This window comes from Sorghum bicolor, chromosome 10, assembly GCF_000003195.3.
Source record: "Sorghum bicolor cultivar BTx623 chromosome 10, Sorghum_bicolor_NCBIv3, whole genome shotgun sequence".
Taxonomy (NCBI): Eukaryota; Viridiplantae; Streptophyta; class Magnoliopsida; order Poales; family Poaceae; genus Sorghum; species Sorghum bicolor.
In genome coordinates this window covers 60,440,091-60,465,680 of record NC_012879.2, presented here as the reverse complement: position 1 = coordinate 60,465,680, position 25,590 = coordinate 60,440,091, and the positions used below count along the sequence as shown (strand labels likewise).

General features: G+C 40.8%; 2 protein-coding genes across 5 annotated transcripts; both read left to right on the top strand.

Moving 5' to 3' along the window:
• Window positions 4,390-6,801, top strand: LOC8069212 (thiosulfate sulfurtransferase 16, chloroplastic). 2 transcript variants are annotated; one of them, XM_002439001.2, is made up of 7 exons: window positions 4,390-4,536; window positions 4,705-4,800; window positions 5,083-5,208; window positions 5,469-5,542; window positions 6,184-6,254; window positions 6,378-6,431; window positions 6,550-6,801. In XM_002439001.2, the coding sequence occupies exons 1-7, from the start codon at window positions 4,475-4,477 to the stop codon at window positions 6,622-6,624; spliced, it is 558 nt and encodes a 185-aa protein (XP_002439046.1). In that variant the 5' UTR covers window positions 4,390-4,474; the 3' UTR covers window positions 6,625-6,801. The 2 variants fall into 2 exon arrangements, with proteins under 2 accessions (XP_002439046.1, XP_021306051.1); XM_021450376.1 differs by lacking the exon at window positions 4,390-4,536 and having other exon boundaries at window positions 4,543-4,800.
• LOC8065010 lies at window positions 14,757-23,485 on the top strand. 3 transcript variants are annotated; one of them, XM_021448804.1, is made up of 6 exons: window positions 14,757-14,985; window positions 16,925-20,261; window positions 20,691-20,797; window positions 21,645-22,484; window positions 22,570-22,722; window positions 22,913-23,485. In XM_021448804.1, exons 2-6 carry the CDS (start codon window positions 19,970-19,972, stop codon window positions 23,285-23,287), a joined length of 1,767 nt encoding a protein of 588 aa, XP_021304479.1. In that variant the 5' UTR covers window positions 14,757-14,985; window positions 16,925-19,969; the 3' UTR covers window positions 23,288-23,485. The 3 variants fall into 3 exon arrangements, with proteins under 3 accessions (XP_021304479.1, XP_021304480.1, XP_021304478.1); XM_021448805.1 differs by lacking the exon at window positions 16,925-20,261 and having other exon boundaries at window positions 14,763-14,985; XM_021448803.1 differs by lacking the exon at window positions 14,757-14,985 and having other exon boundaries at window positions 15,043-20,261.

The window sequence follows — 25,590 nt, the reverse complement described above, 5'->3', positions numbered from 1 at the left end:
ATGTTGGGAGTTTTTCAAGTTGTTTTGGAAAATCAAAAGTAATTTTGGAATTTCTAATCTGCCCCAATTAAAAATTTGAATTCTTCCCAACTTGAGATTTGGATTTCAAACTGTTTGGCTCAAATTCATCCTTTTCCATTTGAAATCAGTCTTGGGCCCTTAAAGATGTTTTGTAGCTCATCAATTTTTGCACAACTCTTATTTTGGCAGATTTTTGACTTCTATTCAAGGTTTGGTCAATTTTTCACAAAAAACAAAAGAGAGGAGATAAGGGAGAGCTACAGTGATCCAATGGGGATCACGAGCTCGTCCACCGCGGTTGCAGAGCGGGCAGGCACCGCTCTCGCGCGCGCTGCCACGCACCGGACCACGCAGCTGCTTGGCTGCGCGTGTCCGCCGTGAAGTGGACACGGCCCCGACGTGCTCATCCTTCTCCTCGGTGTTTCCCCTGAGCGGCCGTCTTGTCTTTTTTTCTTCTCACCCAACTCCGGCGACCCCTCTGCGCCTTCAAAATTTGCCTCGGTTGATTCCTTTCCATTTCCCCCGAGCACTCCACCAGCTTCGCCAAGTTCTCGGCTTTCGATTGCGCCCCCGAGCGCAAGCGCTAACTCACCAGAGCTCTCCACCCGATCCCTTCTTCCCCAAACCCGACCGAAGCGCCGCCGTGAGCTCCTCGCCGTGGTCAGCGTCACCCCGAGCTTCTCCGCGGCTGCTTCTTGCTCCTTTGGGATCGCGGTGAGCCTCTGATGCTGTTGCGCTACTCAATTCGCGTTTTACTCAAGCGTAGCGGCCGGCGTTGGCTCGGCCGAGACGGCCGTCCGCCGTGCCCGTGGTCGCAGGGGCTAGGGTAGGGAAGAGCGGGTGAGAAGAGGGTCTACGGGTGCGCAAGGAGCTTTGGGAGCTAGTTTGCCTCGCCGCAGAAGCCGGGAACTCACCAGCACGGAGCTAGAGCTCACCGGAGCGGTGGCGGGAGCTTGAAGGCGAAGCTGACAGCGGGGGCCCGCTGTCAGCGACGCCTGAGTGGAGGGGGTGGCGCGCGCAGTGCCCGCTTGGGCCGAGCGGGAGCAGGCCGGCCAGCAGGCCGAGTTCCTCGGCCGCTCGTGGCAGTAGCGTTTTCTTTTTTTCTTTTCTTCAATTTTTGATTCATGTTTGATTTTATGTATTAAATCATATGTTGGTTCAAAAATTGTGAAAATTTTTGTATAGCTTCCATAAAATGGATAGAGCATAAGAAAAATGTTAGGTTTTATTTTTTTGTAACTTTCATATATATTTAAATTGCCTCTGTTTATTAATAGATCAACCTTCTATGATTTTTAATAAATTATGGGTATATCCAAAAATCATGAAATTTAATATGTGAACTTGTGTTACTGTTATCTAGCTTCAGGATTAATTTCAGCTCTGTTTGATAAAGTATGCTCTGTTTCTTAATAAAGCTATTTAAAATGCTTATAAAAGAAATAGAAATAATTAATTCATTTAGGCTTTGTGTTATATTTTGGACTGATTGACAACCAGTGGTCACTTAGCATGATATGCTCCCTGGTTATGGTTTATTTCATATAAATGATCTTTGTTGTTTAATAGATACCCAAAATTGCTTAATAAAAATGATAAAGTTTGCTTAGTAATAGTCTATGCTTTGATAGCTAGATTATTTTGTTTCTTTACCATGAAGGTAAATTGTACTCGAGATAGTCATGTTCGTTGTTGTCATCCAAGAACATGTAACCTGTCTTTAGTATGCCATGAGTATATCATAATCATGCATATGCACTTTTACGTATAGAATACGCTCCGGAAGAATCTGATCCTCAGTGGGTTGCTTCCGAGTTCGTGGATCCTTCAGGTTTTGCTGAGTTGCCGAACTTCCCTTCCGGTCAAGGCAAGCCCCGGACATTAAACCCTATCCTTGTATTTTCATAAAGTTATTTATATCACTTGAGTTAATATGATGCATTAGGTGAATAGGAGTTGAGTGAATCCTATTTGCTGCATTATCTACCTTGATGATTTCAATATTAACCTTGATACTTGTTTTATGAAAATACGTAGTATGCTTAGCCCTGCTTATTAGATAAGTTTTCAAATGAAAAAGTTTGAAGGGTTGTTGTGGCATACTTTTATGGTCAATAATGTTTCAACTTGAGACCGGTCGGTGGACTTGCTTTAAGAATGGAGTCTTAAAGTAGTGTCTCCAACTGTGTCGATTAAGGACCGTACCGTTGATTGGCCTGTTGTGATTGAGAACTTTGAGTACAGCCCACATGCGGTGGTAAGCCTTACCTATAGCTATTCCGATACTGGAGAACGGCTAACCGCGTACTGGGAGTGGAAAGATGGCGAGAGTAGCGTGTACCCACCTTACGGATCTGAGATGACCGGGAAATATCTAGATTGGCTGTAGGATGGTGGTGTACTGTACTCTCGGGTGACGCTGGACCCGTTCTTGTATGGGAGGATCTATAGAAAAGGTTGACATATGCAAGATTAAGTTCTACATATGTCGTGTGGTACTGAATCCCCAGCTGGGTTTAATCGATTCGAATCGCCGTGTTTCCTCGGATATGGAGCCTCAATCCTCACCCCATCATCGTAGTAATAAGTGAATCTTTGATATAAGAAAGATATGGTTTGCTTATGAAAGTTTGATAATAATTTGGTTAGTCATAAATGATAACCTTGAGTTAAAACTTGAAAGTAGGTTTTAAATCTTAGTAAGCTTTTATGCAAAAGATATGCTTTGATCTTGCTAAAGCTTTGCCTTGAATCCCTATAGCCTGCATACCTAAGTCTTCATCTCTTTTATAGTCGGTTAAGTCTTGTTGAGTACTTTTGTACTCAGGGTTTATTAACCCCTGTTGCAAGTGAACCCTTTGATAATCCTTTTGATGGTCGTTGTTACTTTACTCTTGTGGAGGAGAGTGATGATGAGGAATCTGATGTGTGACCTTGGGCAAGTAAAACTTGTTGTGTGATCTATGGTTTATGTAATGATAAGTTCCGAACCTTTTATGTACCAAATACTTATGGTTTGTAACCTTTGAACTTAAGTTGCAATCTTTGTTATGTAAACTTTCCGCTTTTACTCTGATTTATCTTATCTATGAAAATGTTGTAATACTGTAATGCTTGATGAGGGAATTCCTGTAAAGAATGTAACGTGGATGATTCGGATTTTCCGAGGACACCCGACAGACTTCTTGAGTCATTTGGAACTCGTGCACGTCGATCAGAAGTCTTTGGGACAATGATGGGTGCATGTGGGCCACTTAATTCAGGAGGTTCTGCCACACAATTTGGGATGGAGGGAGTATAACTTAGTCAAAATTAAGATGGTTTGACTTAGACCAAACCTAAAAGTCTTTATTTAGGGGATGGAGGTGGTAAAAAACTAGACTTGCAATCCTTTTGGGACGAAAGTAATACATATAAAAAAAAGATCACACATTGCTTTAATGACCTAGCATAGATTGTGTTGATATCATTACATATAGAAGAGCAGTCAGACAACCCTAGAAGATTTTATAACGTTTGAGGTAAAGGTTAACATATTGAAACTAAATTCTAATAAGCAGTAAGCAAAAAAAAAAACTCATCTCTAGATTCAAGATTTTTTGGAGCCACAAAGAATCAAATACTTTGAGTTGGGGCTGCCTAAGTCTTGGAAATACATGGTTTTAGAGCCTTTTGAGGTATACAAGAGGTATAATATAAATCCTAGCCATAATTAAACAGGATTTATCTGTTTACTAAACAACGTACATACTAGTGTTTCCAATTATAGTACTAGATATAATATATAGTACATGAAAGAAAAGGGAAGTACTAATAAATTTTGATTCCCTTGTAATTTGCACTAATGCAGCTCAGATATAACATGGAGGAATCTCAAATAGGAGGATAGTGAATCTCAAAAAAAAAGGAGGATAATGATTTAATATCCGCATCAATTCAGATTTCCATAGGTTCTAGAATAAGCATAATAAATAAAGTAAAAAAAACACATACTGTATCTCTTCACGGTTGGAATATCAAAACATAAAAGCACAATTAAAAATCTTAGTGGCACTACTAGTTGTAGTATCAAGCATAATATGATGCTACTTAAATTATACTGCATCCGTTCTAAATTGTACTACATGTTGGCTTTCTAGGTGCACTGATTTAACTGAGTATTTAAATACCTAAATGCATAGCAAAAACTACTGAACAGAGGAAGTACTATTTACCGATCTGAATTTAGACAAGTGGTTCAAATGTATATATACATATTCATTGATACTTACAATTACAATAGTATAAGCACTTGCTGAAGTAGAGTATTTTATTTTCATATAAAGTCTAGTTCCCGGTGTCTAGCGACCATTTGAAAACCGAGAGAGACGCCCCTTGTGATCCGCCCAAGAGACGTACCGGAGGAACCGATCGAAAAGGAGCAGAGCTTTCGGCCGGCGGCGGCGAACGAGAAATGGCAGCGACCCTGGCACGCGTCTCCTTTCCCGCGGCCCTCCGACGAGCCCTTGCCAGCAGGTAGGCCATGGCTCCCGATTTTCCGTCCGATTCCCAGTTCCCCATGCATGCACGCCTTCTTCTTCGTCTTCTACTTGATCGAATTGAAGGCGACGTCGCTGCCCCTGCCCCTGCTCACCCTCACCTCCTCACACGGTGCATGCTCTGCGTTTGTGCGACGATCCGTAGGCCGCGGCGGCACAGCGCTGCAGGAGCTCGTGTCTGCCGGTTCGACGCCGCGGCGAGCGCCAAGGAGACGGCCGGCGGTTCCCTTGTAAACGTCAGGTGCGTCATCACCCTCTCTCTCTGTATGACTGTCTCTTCTCCTGATCGTCTTCTCCGACTCCGGCGATCGATCGAGATTCCAATCTTCCAACTCCAAATCATCGATCCCACGGGCCTTGGATCGGATCTAAATCTTTCTATCAATATCTATGATCCAAAATGCATGCCAATGCTGTGTGCTGTCATGTGGACGACGGATCATATAGTATATGTTATTATTAATTAGTATAGACTATGGATGGATTCCCTGATACTCCCGGTGCTTTCTGTTTGTTTACCCAGGCACACCAGCGTCGGCGGCGACGGGGTGTTGCAGGCGGAGGAGGCGGCGGCGGTGCCAGTACGGTCAGTGCCGGTGCGCGTGGCGTACGAGCTGCAGCAGGCTGGCCACCGCTACCTCGACGTCAGGTAGTAACACACACGACACACGCTATTGGCCACCGTCAGAGTAGAGAGTACGGTGACAATGACAATTGACAGCAGAATACATATATAGTACATACTACTGATCGAACAGCAAATTAATTAATATAAAGATCTGGTGCCCATAAACAACAACTGCAATTAAATCGAACAACTTTAGTTTCTTCTCATATTCGATTTGATTTAATCGTAACGCCTCGTTGTGGTCTCACTCTTTTTATGTTTATTTATTGCTGCTTCTGCAGGACTGAATCTGAGTTCAGTGCCGGCCATCCGGAGAGAGCTGTGAACATCCCCTACCTGTTCAGAGCAGTCACAGGTAAATGCCTTCAATTCCAGACTCTAACAACATTGTGTTGTTCGAGTGTGTGTCGGATCGATCCAATGCAACTCCTCGTAGTTATCTTATCCAGATGGAGTGCAATTGCATCAACAAAGTAGCAGCATGACCGTTGTCAACTTGCATGTTTAAAAGCAAAGCAGCAGCAAACTGAGGCGTCGTTTTGGCTTGGCCAAGGGGCACTCGATCAGCTTACAAACTTTATCATCTTGACCAGCTTTTGCAACATGCATGCCTGTTCGTCTCATCTCCAGATTGCTGGTCCCAGCTGCAGACTAAACATATATAGATGAATCATGAATGGGAAGTATTTATAACTTAGCTTGAGTCTGCCAACTAGACCGGATATCCATCATCCCAATGTCCTACATATACTATATACTCATCACGGATTCACGATACAGCTTTATGTTAGTGACTCCTTAGTATGCACCAAGTGTCATTTCAGAGAGAGAGAGAGAGAGAGAGAGATACCTAATATTGATTGAGCTTCTCTTTTAAGTTCTAGCAAAAACTCATTAGCATGCCAAGTTTTCTGAAATTTCACTGCCTGTAGTGTTACCATGTTTTGTTTTGGTTCACATCTGAGCAGTTATGTACTTGCTATCAACCATACATAGGAACGACGAAGAACACGTGCTTCCTCGAGCAAGTGGCGAGTATCTTTGGGAAGGACGATGGGATCATCATTGTACGGTTCTTGAACACATGATGAACCAATGATTAATTACAGAGCAGTTGCTCTACTTTTTCCCCGTCTCAACAACTCTCTTTCTGTTTGTGAAAGTAATGAAATTTTCACTTGTGTTTTTAGGGCTGTCAGAGTGGCAGGAGATCTCTCATGGCAGCAACTGAGCTCAGCTCCGCTGTAAGCATGATCATATCATGTCATTGATCAGTTCTAGCTAGGGTTCCGGTGGTTTTCTCTCAATGCAATGCAACCATTTTTTTAAAATTTTGAAATATTGCAATGCAACAATTTTCAGGGTTTCACGACTGTGACCGACGTTGCTGGTGGATTCTCTTCATGGAGGGAGAATGGACTGCCTATTACCCAGTAATATTTGGCCCCACAAATCTATCTACTCTAGCTCCGGCTCGGCTCATGCATGAATCATAGATTGTAGCGTTCTTGGCTTTTCAATTAATGTAATACTCACTTTGCTTATAAATATATGACGCTTGGACAATTTCAAAAACCATTATGGGGTGGGGAATTTCAGCAATTTTTCCAGTCACCTAGAGACTAACTTGTCCATATAAGATTTTTAGTTTCAGTGTTTCTGCCACCGAGTTGGTCATCGACTGAGGAGGAAAATCAGATTTACCCTTGTTGCCTCTCGATTTGTAATTAATCCAAAACACCCAAAAATAAAAACAGCTCAAGTCTGCTACCTCTCGATTTATATTCCAAAACTCAACGGCACCAAACCTTGGATGCACTTCATGTCTTCTCATAATTACGTGGCGCTGCATGAGACTACCTATGAGACATTACCACTATACCTGCCCGTAAAGTAACTAGTTGCGCCTCATTTTAAGGTGTGCTTGATTGGTGCCTAACTTTACGGTAATAAAATCAAATCTACAATTGTAACAAAAGTTTGACAACAATGAAAAAAAAGCTTGACACGTGGACCAGAGTGTCTAACCTGTATGTGAACCAAATAAGTCTACAGCTTGCCGTATTTTTTTTAGATAAGAGATAAAAAAATATCCGGCCACAGCTTTCTGTATCTACACATGGGACATGGCTGCATCTTCTATCTGAAAGAATGTAAGGGATAGTTCTATTGATCTCATCGGTTACATATTTATATATAGACTCTGCACACATGCAGCCACACACGCGACACACACATACAACCGCACGGTGCCTAGTCTAATACATGCAACCACACATAGACTCTGCACACATACAACCACATACGCGACACACACATGCAACCGCACGGTGCCTAGTCTAATACATGCAACCACACATTGCTTAGTCTAACACTATCTACTATAAGAAATGAAAAAGAATACTAAAGCTTAGAGTTGGCATCATAATTTTCAAGAGAGGCAAAACAGGTTCTTTATATGATGTATAAGAATCATTTAACCTAACAAGCTCACTACAGATGGTTTGCAGTAGACATCGCACTAGTTAGCATTCTACACCATCACTACAAATCTAGGTGAAGGGGAATGGAGTTGTGATGCATAACTTAAATATTTTATTTAGAGCAACTCCAAAAGAGTTGGTAAAAATATATGGCTAAACTCATGATTTAGTCAACCTCTAAAATAAAAACCCTAGCAAAAGTACACAAACTTCAACAACCTTTCCAATAAGGTGAGACAAATGGTTAGTGAATAGTGACACATGCAAGCTACACCTAGCATGTGAAAATTCTAGGATACATGACTTTTATTTTAGAAAGCCAGATACAATAACTATTGAACTTTTTCCCCCCAAAATAGCTAAATATAGGTTACATAATATGAATAGCTCTTTTGTTGTTGTTGTTCTTATGGACCCAAAATATATTTTTGGAGTCAATAAATATATATTAAGAAAAAGGCACACATGTCAATTTGCCTATGAATTTAACTAAAAAGCATGTCGTGAGAATGCTGGCGGAGGCCTATAGGTCGTAGCACTACTATAAAATCTTCATCACCGATCGTTTGCAAATTCGGGTCAACAATAGCCAAAATTTCATTTTAAATCCTTAGAAGTTACAAGTCATATAATTTTTTATGTGAAAATTCATGCGTTGCGTGATGGTGGGATTCGAACCTAAAGACCTTTGCCCTCACATGTAGCTACTCTGAGCACTCCACCTCTAAGTTACTTGTGTTTATATGGCATATTCATTCCATTTTGAAATAATAAATAATTAGGACCCTAAATAAATTCAGATGAAAAGTCATCAACTACAAAGTTATTGTTCTAATTGAGATCTACAATTTTGATATTGGTCATTTTGACGTCCAATGTCATTTGACCAATTTGAATTTCAAAGTGTTCAGACTTCAGGCATACTTTTGTGATCGCAAATTATTTTAAATAAAAAAGTCATCAACTATAAAGTTGTAGTTATCATCAAGATCTACAACTTTGGTTTTGGTTGATTTTCCATCTTACATCGTTTGAAAATTTTGAATTTCAAAAATTTCAAACTTTAGATACAAATTGAGACCCTAAATGATTTCTAATGAAAAGTTGTCAATTATAAAGTTGTAGATCACATCGAGATCTACAACTCTGCTTTTGATTACTTTTTCCATCTGAGGTTGTTTGTACAATGCTAAAAAAATAAAATTAAATATGAGAGTTACAAAGAAAACTCTGAGACCATAAATGATTTGAACCCATCAACTACAAAGCTATAGATCTCGACGCGATCTACAACTTTGATATAAATTTTGTTTTCATCTAACTTTATTTAAAAAATGAATTACATTGTGTTGCAATGTAAGTCAAACTGTTGGTGAAAGTGATTTTCATAACCGACTCGTAACACAAACCGACGGGGAAAATGGGTCGACCTTTACCCTAAGTTTGTAGCACAAACTGGTGGTAATGATAAGTTGTCACCATCGGTTCGTGTTACCAACTGTTGGTGATAATCACTCTTATTTTCACCAATGATTCGTAATACGGACCGATGGTGATGAGTGTCACTGCTGGTTTAGAGCAAACCGATAGTGAAAGTGGCGGCAATGATTCTCAATTTTGTAGCAGTGTAGGTATATATGACAATGATGCACCTATACACTTTATATTTTATTTAGAGTGGAGACAAAACGAGACTTACGATAGCATTAACCCTATGTAGAAGCAATAGGTAAAGATAATGTATATGCAAAACTTATCACAAGGCCTAAGATGACATAACATAGAAGATTCAAAGGTAGCATCAAATGACTAGTAAGACAAATATACATTAAAAATAGTGTTAAAAAGAAAAGCATATTTGTGGAACCTTCTAGAGAAACACTAATAATATCGGAGTTGTAGTTGTCATATTTTAGGGTAAAATATAATACTTTAGGTCTAGATATTTTTGTATGGTAAGAAATATCTAAGAAGTTAATAATATTAGAAAAAAAATTAGAAATATTAGTTTTGTAACACTACAATGACCACGATAAACTATAAATGAGTGTTCTTGATTCTCATCCATACAAAGACACCATAAATAATAGTGAGTAGTGAGAGTAACCATATTTTTAGCATCACAAGAGCTAGGGTTAATGCTAAGATGGTAGAACACAAAAGATTAAAGGGTAGGACTAAAGACTAGTAAGACAAGTATACATTAAAACTTAGTGCTAAAATTAGAAAAGCATATTTATGAAACTTCATAAAGAAACATTAAACATAAAGGAGTTGTAGTACCGTTATAACAAAACATCATAAATAAATAAATAATAGTGAGTAGTAAGAGTGGAGGCAGGTGGAGGAGGGATGTGGGGGCGAGGACGAGAGGATGGCTAGACCGTAGGATTTCATCACCATACCGCGGATCGATGACATGTCAAAATGAAGAGTGCGGATCACTGCGGATTAGTGGTGGGAATCCATGTCGCCATACCGGCACACAGATACGTGACGTGTCGCCAGGCGGGAGCTGCTAGGGTCCAAATAATCGGATGGCAGCGCGCGCCAAAAATTCACAGAGATGGATGTTGTAGGCTGTAGCGCGCGTCAGTGCGCATGTGTGGTTGGTGATGTTGTAGCGCGCAGGACGGATGTTGCACAGGCTCACTTCTATGCAAATGATTTGTAATAGATTATTAAAAAACTCATAACTTCTTAACCAAAAATTTAAAATAAATTTTGATTAACACCATCGGATTTTCTTGCAATAAATTCTTCAAAATAAGATCCTACATTGATATATATAATAAAACTTTATTACTTAACATTTACTTTGTAAATACATAACATTTTCTTTTTAGCCTAGTTAGTCTATAATTGGACAATAATTATTAAATACAAACGAAAGTTCTACAATAACATTTTGTAATTTTTTTCAGGAACTAAACACGGCCCAAGTATGAAAACCAGAAATCTTTTTTTTTTTTGACTTGAAACCAGAAATCCTTGTGAAGTTGCTCTGCTTGCCAAAACTTTGCTCTTTTGATTGTAGTAGATTACAACCTTCTTGGCTTTTAAATGAATGAATACTCCCTTTCATTATAAAAATATGATGTTTGGACAATTGAATCAGTTCTAATTTGAGATGCAGTGAAGGAAGTCTAGCTAAGATTATGTTTGGTTTTAAGACATATAAGCGATATATAGGATGATCTAGTCACTAGTTTATATTCAATTCGATCAGCCAAAAGATTATTTGGTAAAGGGATTTGACACAAAGGTGTGTTCCACACTGTTAGCTAGCGTTAGTCTATGGGCCACTTACTATCATGGGCCCACATGTCTTCGTGTGTTTTTGTACGCTTCCTCATGTTTATGCGCATTTCTAATTCAATATTTCAAGAACATTCGCTGATTCATGTTCTTCAAGTTATAAAATACCGTCGGTTTTCATATACTTCTAGGAACATAGTTGCTAAACCTCCAATAGTGCAACCTGTGCTTCCCATTGCTAGCGCACACATGAGATATGATACCACAACGTTGGTGGGGGATGAGGTGGAGCTCCATGAACTCAACTAGGAGTCTAGGATGGATGTAGGTTGTAGGATCTAACAAACCCAACTAGAGGGGGTGAATATATGGTGACAACTAAAACGAAGATACTGAAAGATCCATTACATGTAGATGATATGATGATACACAACCTTGTAAAATATCTTGTCCAAACTCGAATTCGTTTGTGAGATATAAAAATAAAAAATTTCTAATAAATCATGTGGACAGCTTTCTGGCTTGAAATTGTTATTTTTATATCTCATAAACGAATTCGAGTTTGGAAGATATTTTACAAAGTTGTGTATCATCATATCATCTACATGTGTGATTTTTTGGTGAATTTGGACGACTTTTTACTATGGTTTGCACGGGTTTTTATGAAGGTTGTGGTTTCCACCAGACAGGTTCCCTTTGATAATTGACAAGCTGCGTCAGCTTCCAGCGCAGAAGCCGTATCCACGTCTGATAAAATTACACCAGCCGTTTGATCCCTTAAATTAGTGGCAGGGATTATCCACTACAGGATTTTTTTTAGGAGCAGAATCAGTCCCTGTTGACGGATTTAGGAAGATTTAGGAGATTCCTTCGCTCAGGATCACGTCCCAGCCGCTTCACGATGACCTGGGACAGCCGACCGATATATACCCGAATCTTCGTATTGGAATCTTCTGATCTACTCCGGTCGCCTCTATTTTTCTCGTCTCTCTCCTCGTGAGCTCCGCTCCTAGTGCCTCCTCCTCGCCCGCGTCCTACGCTTGGCTCGCCGGGGTTGTGCTCCTCCCTCCGTCGTTCGCGTTTCTTCCCCTCTTCTGCCATGGTGCTGCACCCCTTGCCGGAGTCATCGGAACCCAGGAGGACGGCCGGATCAGTCCAGTCCTAACCCTAAGTACGCCACAGTTCTCGTCGCCCTCCCCTCCTGGTTTGTTGCCAGCGTTCCCAATTTCCCCTTCCGGTTGACACCTCATTTATTTATATCTTCTAGATCTGGATGATTTCTTCTTTCAATCAGCGATTCGTTCACCAATTCAAATCCTCGCTTTGTTGATGGTGCTATGCTATAGGAAATCCTAGATGGCTGTGGTACAGGTTGCGAGGGCACGAGTGCTGCCCTGCATTCCTGACTCTGGCCAGAGTCGGAACGACGCCTCCATGGTCAAACAATCATCTTCTTATTTTTTTCTCATCCCGTTTCTTTGGCATGTACCATACCTAAACGACCTGCAGGCCCTTCCTTTTTTTCCATCTATCAAAGTTTGGGTTTTAGAATGCGCTCCTATACAATTTTTTTTTTCATATTTGTGTAGTGCTCTCTTAATCATGAGTAATTCAGATTGGTTCCTATGTTTCTTCATGCTTGATGCGTCAAAATAATTCATGGTACATTTTCTACTGCATATTAGATTGATTTGTTGGCTCGTGAGTATTGCTTCATCGTCAACTGCAGAAGACACTGCAAAATGCTATATCATAGTCCCTGCCCTTCTCCCATACCAATGGGTGCAGGTGCTAAGTAATATGCCAACGACCACAGCTAAAAGATTAATTATTGTTTCTTATCCACGCTATCATGCTCCATGCATATGCACTTTACCTAGACACAAATTCTATGGATGGATATAATTCTAAAATCATAGGTTTGGTGGCCTATACAATTTATTTTTATGCATTGGTATTTGCTCATATGGGTTTATTATAGATATGGTCCGTTGATGGTTTATGGATGGTTTGACCATATTCCTTTTATTATTATTTTTACAAGGTTCAGGTTTAACAGCACAAAAAGTTCCAACAGGATTATCTTTTCTGCAAATTCTCGTCATCTAATTGCAAATTCTTGATAAATTTGTACGTCGTATTTTTCTCAGAACACAAAAGTACCACCAGGGCTTGTATTTTGCCTTGAAGTTTTTCTTTTTGTTTCCTACGGAATATATTGGTAGAAACACCTTGGAGTATAATAAGCAAGGCTGGTTAGCTGGTCTCCTGAATAGGTAGGACATTTTATTTCAATTCCTTTTTTAGCATGAACGACATTTAGCTTCCAGTGATTAATTTTCTCTAGAAAAGTTCCTTTGTATGTGCTGTTGAAGAGGGGTTCCCTTGACTGGGTTGGCTTCTTTTCATCTAATTGTTGTTGAATTTATATATATGTAGATTAGTTTTGTTCTCATGGGATATAATCTACTGCTTGCCCTATCACTGTAGCAACCAAGAGGAGAATCGGCATGCCTACATTAATTTTTTTGTTGTAGCCTGTTTATTTGATGTTTTTTTCATACTGTATGTACAACGATTAAAGGTTTGGTTGCCTCTCAAAATTAACCGATATGAGACCATTATAATATATTTTGCTTATTGAAAATTATTGTGCAGAGCCATACGGTGGATTGAGGCTCGGAGGCTAAGGCATAGATTATTATTGTTATTTGAAAATGGTGAGTTCAACTATTTTAGATCAGATAAAAATAATTAATTGCACAGTTTATTTATAATTTGCGAGACAAATTTTTTAAGCCTAATTAATCCATGTTTGGACAATAATTATCAAATAAAAAACATAAATGATATAATAGACGGAACCAAAAAAATCACGAACTAAACAAGGCCTGGACGCCTTGCCCAACACAAGGCCCATCCATATAGGCCTTGTTTAGTTGTAAACTTTTTTACAAAATGGATATTGTATCACTTTTATTTATATTTGATAAATATTATCTAATTATGGACTAAGTAGATTCAAAATATTTATCTCGTAAATTACAGATAAATTATGCAACTAGTTATTTTTAAATTTATATTTAATGCTACATGTATATATATACGTAAAATTTTATGTAACAGAGAATCTATTTTTTTTGTAAAATTTATAAAAAAACTAAACAAGGCCATAGCAGCGTTGGGTTCTGTCTAGTCTCGTTCTCGTCTACCTTCCCTTTCCCCTTCTCTGTCTAAGGCCTGGTTTAGATTCAATTTTTTTTAGATTTTGATACTGTAGCATTTTCGTTTTTATTTGACAAACATTGTCCGATCATAGAGTACTAGGCTTAAAAGATTTGTCTCGCAATTTACGAGTAAACTGCGTAATTAGTTTTTATTTTTAACTATATTTAATGCTCCATGCATATGCCGCAAGATTCGATGTGACGGGAAATCTTGAAAAGATTTTGGTTTTTGGTAGGCCTAAGGCCTTGTTTAGTTCCAAAAATATTTCAAGATTTCTCGTCACATCGAATCTTACAACACATGCATGAAGTATTAAATATAGATAAAAAAGATAACTATAATTGCGCAGTTGCGAGACGAATCTTTTGAGTCTAGTTAGTCTATGATTGAGCAATAATTGTCAAATAAAAACAAAAGTGCTACGATAGCGAAATGAAATCTAAAAATTCTCACAAACTGAACAAGGCCTAAGTCTATTTATAAAAAATGCTTTTGCTAAAAAAAATCTATAAAAATTGCAATGAACTCAAAAGAGTCCGGTTTCTATTGGTAGTTGGTAGGTAGGCCCGCGTGGCGTTGGAGTCGGAATACAGAGCGCGGGAGCGCGGGATTTCCCCCCTCCTGGCGCCTACTTTCTTTGGATTTGAGGCAATTGGGTATCTCCTCCTCTTGTCCTCTTGCCCTGCGCCTTCTGTCCCTGACCTGACTAGCGCCTCCCCCCACCTCAGCCATCTCTGCATCACGGGTCTGCTGACGCTGAATCATCTCATGTCCGGTCAGCGGGAGCGGGAGCGCCGACGGCGGCGGCGGCAGCGCGGCCAGATCCGAGGTGAGCCTCTCCCTCGGTTGGTTATTCAGCACCGCTGTAATGCTATGTGGATTTCCTAGCATCTATAGCTTTTTTCCCCCCTGAATATCACTGCTCCTGTCGCCACAAAAGGGGGAAAAACTGTTTCTTTTTCTCTCCCTCGTTAACTTGGTGTGGAGTTCGTCTAGACTGACCCAAGTGAGCCTGCCAATGTTTATTTGGTAGTAAAAATCTTATCTTTTTTGGTGGATAGAAAGGCATTCTCTGTTTTTTTTTTATTATTTCAGGAGAGCTAATCGATTGATTTGGTTTTATCCAAGCCAGCTAGAGCTAGCCACCATAATATTTCGCAACAAATCGCTGTTTGCTGGATACAAAGATTACCCCTTTCCTCCATATCCATCTAAGCTACCTATCTCTAATGATTGTTTGACTACAAAATTTTACTGTTGGAGTAGGACTAGTCTCAATACCGTACTGAGATCTGGTAAAAAGGATCGGAGGACACTAGAAAACCAGAGGCAGCACCCTCCTGTGGAACGGGCCAACACGTTTTTACATATTATATTTTCCAAATCTAGCTAGTGACTGAATTGAAGCCAACGATCCACTGCAGAAAGGGCCATGAACTGATAAAATAGTTTGTGCTCTCTTCTGTAGTGCTTACCTGAATTCAATAGCTGAGAGATGAAGAACCAAAGAAAATTATAATCCTCTTTTGATTTTTTCCCCACTGCATTACATCATGCAAACTGACCGTAGATAAGCAAGTCTTAATCTATGGTGAAATCTGAAATAAGAGGAGCCAAACTACATTGTAGGACGCTTTCAGTTTAAATACATGACATAAATCTGAGATGGTACTGGTACCATGGGTGTATGAACAGTGTTTGACTCCACCTGTTTATCGGCTGCAACCTGCAAGTATGAGCAAGTGTGTAACTGAGTTAGCACCACAAATATGAGTTAAAGAACATTGGTAACTCAGAAAAACTTTAGATTTGTTCTGTTGCTCCTCCTATTCTCTGTATCTCCTCTGCCTGTAGTATATCTTCTTTGAAAGAATAAACATATATGGAATTGTTCATGTCTTCAGTCTATCATATTTCATAAGCTTTTTCTCTTCTGTTCTATGTATGTACAAGGTCCTGAAATCAATTGAGAGGTCTCAAGTTATAACATAACATGTACCATATATGTTAAGGTAAAAAAACATGTATTTAGGAGAGTGAGCCATTGTCTACCTTTGATTAGTTCCTTGTTTGCTTCAAATAAGCACATCCTCACTAATGCAAAGGGTATGTTCCAACTTTCAACAGTTGGATCACCGCACCTCAAGTTTGACACGGTAGCCCAATCACATGAAAAAACTTCCTAATTTCTAATTCGGTTCTATGTCTGACAATGCACTGTTGAAAATTGCCAAGAATGAAAGAGAACCAAAGTTTTTTTTTTTAAGATCCGGTTGAGGCTTTGCATTAATAAGGGGGAGTTTACAGAGTTTGGAACCTTACATGCGCGAGGTACGCGAACCAGCTCAGCAGACTGCTGCGTGAGTTTTGAACAAACTAGGAACTAAATACTCACCACATTATTTGCAATCATTAAGGAGCTAAGACACTTCACTCCTGCCAACCACAAGAATCCCAGCAGCCACTGCTCTGATTGACCTGCGTTCATCTCTGAAAACGACTGTGTTTATATGCTTCCAGATTTGCCATAGAGTTAGGATGGCGAGAGAGTGTGCATGTTTTCTTCCATTTTGGGTTAGCACTAGAAACCACTCTTTGACGTCACTGTGTTCAGTCCATCCTGGTAGATTGAGATTTCGGCAGCCACTCCACTGCGCTACAATCTTCTATATGGCTCGTGTGAAGGGGCATTAGATGAATAGATGACAGGAGGTTTCCAGGTTTCTTTCACTGAGGGTGCAAAAATAATTGTTTCTCCATCCATGCAGCTGTAGCCTGGCTGTGGTCCAAAGCCTATTCTGGAGAAGAAGCCACATGAAAAACTTGCAATGCGGCGGCACCCAGGCCTTCCAGATGAGCATAGGAAAATTGGATACAATCTGTCCAGCGAATTGGATGTTATATGCAGAGCTGGCAGAATACTCCCTGGAGCTTTGGAGTGTCCAAACTATCTGATCGTCTTGGTCGGTGTCAGGGTTTAGTTGTAAGGACTGAATACCCTGCCAGACTGAAAAAATCCCTAAGTAGATGCGCATTCAGATGACCCCTCCACCTCTACATAAACTTCTATTTCTCACTTAATTGAAAGGCAGAGCTCTTGCCATTGCGTTCAAAAAATAGATCAGCATTCAGATTGTGTGCCATGTCGCTGATCCATTTCTCATGAAGCAGCGCCTCCCTGACAGTCCTGTTCTTCCTCCTACTGTGTCGACACAAGAGCGGGTATAGAGATGAAGGGGCCTGTTCGTTCATCCAGCTGGAGAACCAGAAGGAGGCCCTTTTTCCACTATGGGCGATCACGCTTGTGGCGGCTGCAAATAGTTTTTGTCTGTGTTGTGCACCGGCAGCACCATACCCACCCATGGGCGTCAGAGTTTTACCAGCACAACCACAGCCAGTGCATTCGAAGGGCTCTGCTGAATCTCTCAAGATCCAGAATTCCGAGGACCCCAAACTCCATCGGTCTGGTTACCAAGGGCCATCCTACCTTGCACTTGCCTCCTGAGATCTCACTGTCTCCTGCCCAAAGGACATGCTGTCAGATTTTGTCGAGGTTTTTCAGCAGCTGCTTTGGCACTTTGAGGGAGGTTAGCAAAGAGACAGGAAGCACACCCAAAACTGAGCGTACCAACTCTCTTCTTCCTGCATGGTTTAAGAGCCGACCTTGCCAGCCTGCCCTTTGCCTGTTCCCACATGCTTTGTACATGCGAAATTTTAAGGGGAACTGCTCCGGTGCTCCCTCTTCTAAAAAGTGGTACGTATCTCAAAGCAGATAAATAAAGAGATTAATTATTTTCTATTTGATTTGTTGCATGGATCACAGTTGGGCTTAGCCAGTCCAGCCCGTCAGCCTGCTCCGTTAATTCGTCATAGACAACATTGCGAGCAGCAGCAACTGCCGGATGCACTCTACTCCTCTCCAAATCCTGTCGTGCTACGCCAAGGAGCTTCAGCGGTGGTGCCATCGCTGTTGCGAGCCATCAGACATGCTGCACCTGTCAAGCATGAGCCGCGGCGGGCCATCGCTGAAGACGATGCCGGCGAGTTTGGTAGCACAAAATAGCGTTGCAGCTGAAATTCGCGGAGGAAGAGGCGAAGAGCATTACTAGCCTCGTCAATAAGACCACCGTTGCCACGTTGGACTTGGGGCCGGGTTGGACAGGCTAAGCCCAAACCGTAACATAGGCAACAAATCAAATAGAAATAACTAATTTCTTTAATTAACTGCTTTAAGATTCGTGCCATTTTAAAAAAAAAAGGAGTACCGGAGCAGTTCTCAATTTTAAGCTGCCCAAGAGTGAGAGGGAGGCCAAGGTATGTTATTGGGAAGCAGACCCTCTGGCCATTGAAACCATCAAGAATATGGTCCAGGTTGAGTCCGGAGCACCTTATGGGAGCCACCGAGCACTGGCCATGTTTAGCCTCAGTCCTGTGGCCTCACCAAAGTTTGTACCACTGAGAAGTGCCCTTACTTCATTCCTTTCGGAGTTTAGGAAGATGATAGCATCATAACCATATAGAGAAAAGCTTAGCTTGGCCAGTCTTCCGCGCCGTGATGAAAGGATTCCTTCCTGAGCTGCAATCTCCAATACCCTCTGTAGCCTATTTATGGCAAGGATAAAGAGAACCGAAGCTAATAAAGAAACTGAGCAGTAAACTTCAGAACAATGAAAGAACTGTATATTAGATGAAAATGCCTACCAGCCTAGTGTTCATATTTCATCAGTTTTTTAAATAGGATCGTCGCAGGGACACTTATGAACAAATATCTAGTTTTTTTTGTGCATAATGAACAAATATCTAGTTGGTATATGTTTAAACTTACTTTCTAGATTTCAGATAAAGATTTACTGCAGATAATATATACAGCAAAAACCACTTTTTTATTCTGATATTCTTGCACACACATTGCGGCGAGGCTGATACTGTAAGTAGCAAAGATTTATTGAGTATGGATTGTGTACTCTCATATTACTGAGACATCAGAAGTTATATAAAATCAGTTTCACTTTACCTATAATTCTGTAACACTATTCAATAGCATGGTAGTAATCCTCCACCACAAGCTGCAGCCATTGCAGTTGCAGACTCACACAAAACAAATCACAGTACCCAATGTATGATGACTGTCTGTAAATTGTAAGTCCTGATCTCATGCCATCCTATCCTAAGCTTGACCTCTGCTTCCATTTGCCGTGTGGCAGAAAAAGGTGCTAACAAAGTAACGAGACATGCATATCATCTGATCGAAAGCTACCCCAATGTGGAATCAATTTCTCAGTATTCATTTATATATCTCACAGTCATATCATCTAATATGTTATGTGTGGCGTTTTGAGGTCAACCGTGCCATCAGAAGTGATCGTGGGCATGGGCGTGGTGTTGATAGGCAGTGTGGGTGGTTGGGAATTGGAATGCAGGCATACCTGTCCCGTTCGGCTTGGGGACGGCAGGTGGCTTTGGGCCTGTCTGCTGCCCATTCTGTGCAATCGTAGCTGGAGTGCACACCAGGCCATGGCTGGTGGCTGGTGCTATGCGCGCAGCCTCCAGTGGTAGGCATAGGCGTGTAGCTACCTGCTATGAGAGCAAACAGGTGGGTAGAGGTACCTCCATGTGGAGGTGTGGTCTGTGCATGGCCAACATCGGGAGTGGTGACTTGCTCTATGGCAGGGGGGAGCGTGGTTCGGCTCGGGATGGTCCATCTCTCCGACGATGATGGGTAGGGGTGACTGAGGTCAAGGACAGGGCCTCTCTACCACACTGATGGGGTCAGCCTGTGTTAAGCATATAGCTAGCGATCCTTCTGAGCCAGGATGATGGCGTGGGAGGGTCTAGGCTCACGGTGGGCATCGGTCTGGGTGCTGGAGCTGATCTCTTCAGTGGCCAGCGGCCGACACTCAGCATGGCATCACACAACGTCAGAGGCTGCAGCATGCCATGCCCAAGTGCTGCTGCCAGGCACCAGTCACCTGTGGTTGTGGCATCTTGCCTGCACGCCAGAAGTGATGAGTTGGCTTGATCCTATGGCTTGTGGGTTAATGGGCGATGTGGATAACGTGCCTGCCTGCAGTTCGCCCTCCAGATTCGTGTTACAGAAATTCCAAGGTAGAGAAACTTTGGTTCAGTCATCAATGTTCTATAGTAGTAATATCTTATGGAGGAGTAGTGGTACTACATGACAGAAGATGACATGACATTAGCCATTGTATGCTATTGCAAAAGAACAGCATTGGATGCCAATGCCATAGTGTGGTAGAATAAGATTAAATTAGAGTATTAAACTGAGGGATGAGCAAAGGGTGTGTGGGTGGGCGAATCTATATCACTGGTGTGAGGGAAGATTGTAATAGCTTGCATAAGTACATAGGTCAATTGAAGTTCTTTTCTTATACAGCTTGCAGTTTTATTGCGTAACTTTTTTTCTAACAAACAAATTGCATCTTTATGAGGAATCCATGTACTTGATCTTGTATTTATTTTGTATCAGTGTCTTTACTATTTACTTGTCAATAACTGGAATGTGTTGCATTACAGATGCGAAAATTGCTTTGCTAGCTAATGGAAAGGATTTCAGCTGCCAACAAGATGGTAGTCCTCAAGGTCGTAAAAGAAGGACATATTCTGGGCCAGACCTACCAGAGGTACAATAAAATGCAGATTATCAAAGTCCCACAAATTGGCCATGGCAAATTATTTATATACTGCAACATGTTGAATAACTTTACTGACTGTACATAAGTGTTTGTATATTTAGTCGGCTGGGTGGGATCAAGAATAGGCATAGAGGATGAAGGCCCCACATGTGGGCATGGGTCTTTTTTGTTATGTGATGGAAGTGAAGTAGCGTGAAGGTTGTAGAACCATCAAAACCATGGATCCCCTGTGGGAGGTTAGAAAGTTGGAAAACAGATTTATCTATTTAACTTTTTCATACATCGGTTTATATATTGCGGAGACATAACCTTCCTATCTTCCTAAGTTCCTCTCCAAGCTAAACCGATCTGCTAGACCAAATAGCTAGCCAAACTGAAGCCTAACAAATCTAAACAGCATACCAACTACTGATATGATAGCTTAGACCTGATGGAGATTCTCTGCACTGGCTGTCCAACCCTGGAGCTCCCTCTTGCACTTTTCATATACTTGAAACTCCACATGACAGTTCACTGCTCATGCTTCAGGAATACACTTTAATACCTCATAATTGTCACCCTTTACTAGCTGCTAATTGGTCAATGGTGACGTCTTTTCTCTTTGTAAAGGTACTAATAGGCTGTTAGCAAAAATGATGTAGTGACTTTTATACAATGATCGCCCTACTTACCACAGTGAATGTAATATTAGTACACTATTGATCTCTGCAATGCATCGACTATTGTGCAATCTGGCACTGTGAACCTATGGTAGCATGTTACTCCTTTCCTTTTTGCCCTCTAGCTATTTACAGTTCAAACGGTCAAACCTTAACTTTTCCACGCGTGTACACAGGACATATGGCGTCATATACATTTCATGATGCCACTTCAAGATGCTGCCCGTGCTGCCTGTGTGTCCCATGCCTTTCTAGGTTCGTGGAGGTGTCGCCCTGACATTACCATCAGCAGGGAAACACTAGGCTTGAATAAGAATTTACATGGAAAGGATGAAATTGCAAGGGATTTCAACAGCAAAGTTGACCAGATTCTGAAAAAACGTTCAGGCATTGGCTTGAAGGCTCTCAAGATAGATTTCTGTGGTTATAATGCTGACACCTATTCTTATCTCAATAATTGGCTTGAGATTGCTATTACACCGGAGCTTGAAGAACTCACCCTACATCTGTTACCAAATAAGGCAAAGTACAGTTTCCCGTGCTCCCTTTTATCTAATGGGAGAGGAAACTCGATTCAGCATCTAAAGCTTGCTTGGGGCACCTTCAGGAACACAGTTGGGCTAGATTGCTTGAAACACCTGACTAGTCTGTATCTGAGTAACGTGAGTATTACAGGGAATGAGTTAGGGTGCCTCCTCTCTAATTCAATCGCTTTGGAGCTATTGGATTTATCAGAATGCTATAAGATAGTTCACCTGAAGATACCTTGCCTCCTACAGCGTCTCAGCTGTCTCAGGGTATCTACATGTGGGAGGCTGAAAATGATAGAGAACAAAGCTCCAAATATATCCAGTTTTCACTTTTCAGGACTCGACGGAGAATTCTCACTTGGAGAATCATCATTGCAACTGAAGGACATGATGCTGAACAAGTGCTGCACCATCTCCTTTGCTCTTGCCAAGCTTCCATTCATCGTGCCAAATCTTGAAGCTCTTTCCTTATATTCATACTATGAGGTTTGTATTGAGTGCTAAGGCGATTGACTAGCTAGGTGCTTAGAATGGTGGTTCTATCTTGGAATCTGAGACAACGTTTTTGCAGGTGCCTAATCCGCCAATGGTGTCAAAAACATTCCTCCACCTCAAGCATTTGAGTATCAAACTTTGTGAAGGGGCATTTTTCCCAGATATTGATTGTTTCTATGCGGTTTCTTTTCTTGATGCTGCTCCTTCCTTGGAGACTCTCCTATTGGGTGTAAGTCATTGTTTATCCCTCTGTTCCAAATTATAAGATGTTTTGTTTTTTCTAGATATATTGTTTTTACTATGTATCTAGACAGTGTACGTATAAATATATCAAAAGCTATGTATCTGGAAAAGTCAAAATGTCTTATAATTTGGATTGTAATACCTCTAATTTCCACATCTTGGCTTTTCATCTTCAGGTAACTGTACTACGGATGAAGCATGAGCCGTTTGTTGGTGAGCATTCACCTCGGAGGCAGATCATGGGAACCCACCACAGCAACCTTAAGAGTGTGAAGATTATTGGTTTCTGCTCTGCAAAGAGCTTGGTTGAGCTAACATGCTATATTCTTGAAAATGCTACATCACTTGATTGCCTTACGTTGGACACCACTTGGGGTTGTTTCCCTAGGTGCTCTGATCACGAAATTAGTAAATGTCATCCATTGACCAAGAATATTATCAGGGACTCCCAGAATGCTCTCTTGGTTATCAGAGCATGGATTGAGGGGAAAGTTCCCCCCTCGGTGAAATTTAATGTTCTAGGGCTTTGCAGCAAGTGCCATAATACCTGATGAACACTGCAAGGTACTAGCTGTCATAGTTATGAAATGTATAATTTTAGACGCGGTGTGCTTTGGGTGTGAAGTCATTTTGTTTTGCTTGGGTACATTATTGTAATTGTTGCTTGGTTAAATTGTTGCAATTGTACTATGTATTAATCAATCACGCTGTCTGGTACTTGAATATTTAGTATATTGCATGATGTGTTATTGGAATTACCATGCTTATAAAATCTATGGCTTTTTATTTGAATGTTATTCGTTTATGTTTTATTGGGTGTACATGGGTTTAGACTGGTCATGTATGAGAAGAAAATAGCAGGAGGGCTGTATGAGAAGAAAATAGCAGGAGGGCATTTTGTTAGAATACGATTGGGTCGTGCTTTGGCTTAATATGATTGATCCAAACGGCAATACTATGGATGGGATTTTGTTGAAGCAATTGCACATTAACCAACAACGTTATATCTGTAGCAAAATACAATGAAGTGCAATTGTTTTTTTTCTCTAAGTAGAGGTGCAATTGTTCATGTCATATATGATTACCCGTGCATAGCAACGAGAACAATAAATTTTACAAGACATTTTAGTATTGCCAAAGGATCATCGCCAAGCCAAAAGTAATATATCATTTGTTTCTATATGTTATAATGTGTTGTTTTGTAAGATAATTTCTTTTCACTCGAATATGCAAATCCATATTGCCTAATAAGCATCTCCAACCGTTTTGCATATTTCGTTTGGCAAATGAGGGAGTTTGCCAAGTCCTAACTAAATATGCCAAAGATAAAAGAGTCAATCTCCAATGGTTTGACATTTTTCACTTTGCAAAAAAAGGAATTTGTAGGCCCATATAATTTTCCCGTGCTTTTCTTCTCGCGCGCGGGTCTTTCTTTGCGCGCGACGTCCATTCCTCGCGCCAAATTTGTTTTCTTTTGCGCCGTTGTTTGGTGTCGTCGTGCCGTCGGCCTTGGTCCCTACCGCTGCTCCCTGCCGATTGGCTACGAATCCCTAGAAGGCAGCGATGGGTTCCAGGCTACTGGAGACCGGATCAAGCCGACCATCTAAACCCCACGAACAAGGCCGCCATGTATTCTCCTCCAAACCCGCCATGACCACCCCCACAGCCGGGCAGACCATCCGTCCTCCTCCAAGCCCACCATATCCACCCCCCATAGCCGGCAACTACCCCAAACCCGCCCATCCCCTACCCACAGATGAAGAAAACACTAAACCCTAGGAACAATGGAACCAATAGACAAACAATTGGAAGATTGGATCCATGGAGTACCTCAACCAACACCGATGTTGATGAAGATCGAAGGCAGTGTTGCAAGAACCGAGTCGCAGTAGCCTCTCAAAGCTTCGCGGGAAAATATGGCAGCGGGGGGAAGGGATCGCACGCAGGAGCACGCGTGGGGGCGACGGAAATAGCGCGAGATCGCAATACCAAGTGCTGGCTCGGCTTGCATATATGCGAGTTCTTTCCCTAGTATTTGCCAAGTTAATAAAAATGCAAAGTCCATTTACCAAACCGTTGGATAAGTGTTTTTTATATTATGCTTCTCATAGTTCCACGTTAAGATCCAGTCCAAAGCTGAGGTATGTTATGATTTTCTTCATAGTCTCAACACTCTCACGGAGTGCAAGTAACTTACGGTCTATGAATAAGTGACCCTCTCTCTTTTTTTATATATACTAGCAAACGTACATGTGCGTTGCAACGGTACATATTCATTTAGGTTGTACCATTTCTTTAACATTTAGAAGCTATAACTTATTTTATAATAATCATAGCATCCACAATATAAGTTAATGTGGTAATAATATGAAAATACCATATAGAGTTCTAGAAACTTTAGCCCTAGTCTTAATTTCTAAAAATTATAAAATAAAGTGGGGACCCGCAACTTTTGCTTTAAAAAGTAATATGAAAAATACTCTATTAAACATGAATTAATTTAAAATACTACCTTGATATATTTTTCCTATTTCAAAGGTTAGAAATATTTACACCTAAATATATCATACCTTTATTTTTCATACTATCTATCTATCTATAAGAAAAAGATATGTTGCTATAGTCAATATGGAGTTTAGCCCTTATTAGTGATTGCAGATTTATATTTATTTATAATGGATTGAACAAGTTGTTTAAAATGTTAGTTTATGATTTAATTAGCTAATCTAGGTTTTAATATGATTAAGTTTTTTTTGAGAGGTAGTGCTCTCCACGCTTGCCACGTGCGGTGATTAAACTACAACGCAACCTAGTGCTTAAAATCTTTGTTTCATAGAAATTACAGGAGGTTTAA

What these genes read in the sequence shown, in the direction of transcription:
- LOC8069212 (XM_021450376.1), top strand. Translation starts at nt 4,544, where the DNA reads ATGGCTCCCGATTTTCCGTCCGATTCCCAGTTCCCCATGCATGCACGC. An exon ending in GGTTCCCTTGTAAACGTCAG is followed by an intron (nt 4,801 to 5,082) that starts GTGCGTCATCAC and finishes TTGTTTACCCAG; the next exon opens with GCACACCAGCGTCGGCGGCG. An exon ending in AGGACGATGGGATCATCATT is followed by an intron (nt 6,255 to 6,377) that starts GTACGGTTCTTG and finishes TTGTGTTTTTAG; the next exon opens with GGCTGTCAGAGTGGCAGGAG.
- LOC8065010 (XM_021448804.1), top strand. Translation starts at nt 19,970, where the DNA reads ATGATGGCGTGGGAGGGTCTAGGCTCACGGTGGGCATCGGTCTGGGTG. An exon ending in CTGGGCCAGACCTACCAGAG is followed by an intron (nt 20,798 to 21,644) that starts GTACAATAAAAT and finishes GCGTGTACACAG; the next exon opens with GACATATGGCGTCATATACA. An exon ending in CCTTATATTCATACTATGAG is followed by an intron (nt 22,485 to 22,569) that starts GTTTGTATTGAG and finishes ACGTTTTTGCAG; the next exon opens with GTGCCTAATCCGCCAATGGT.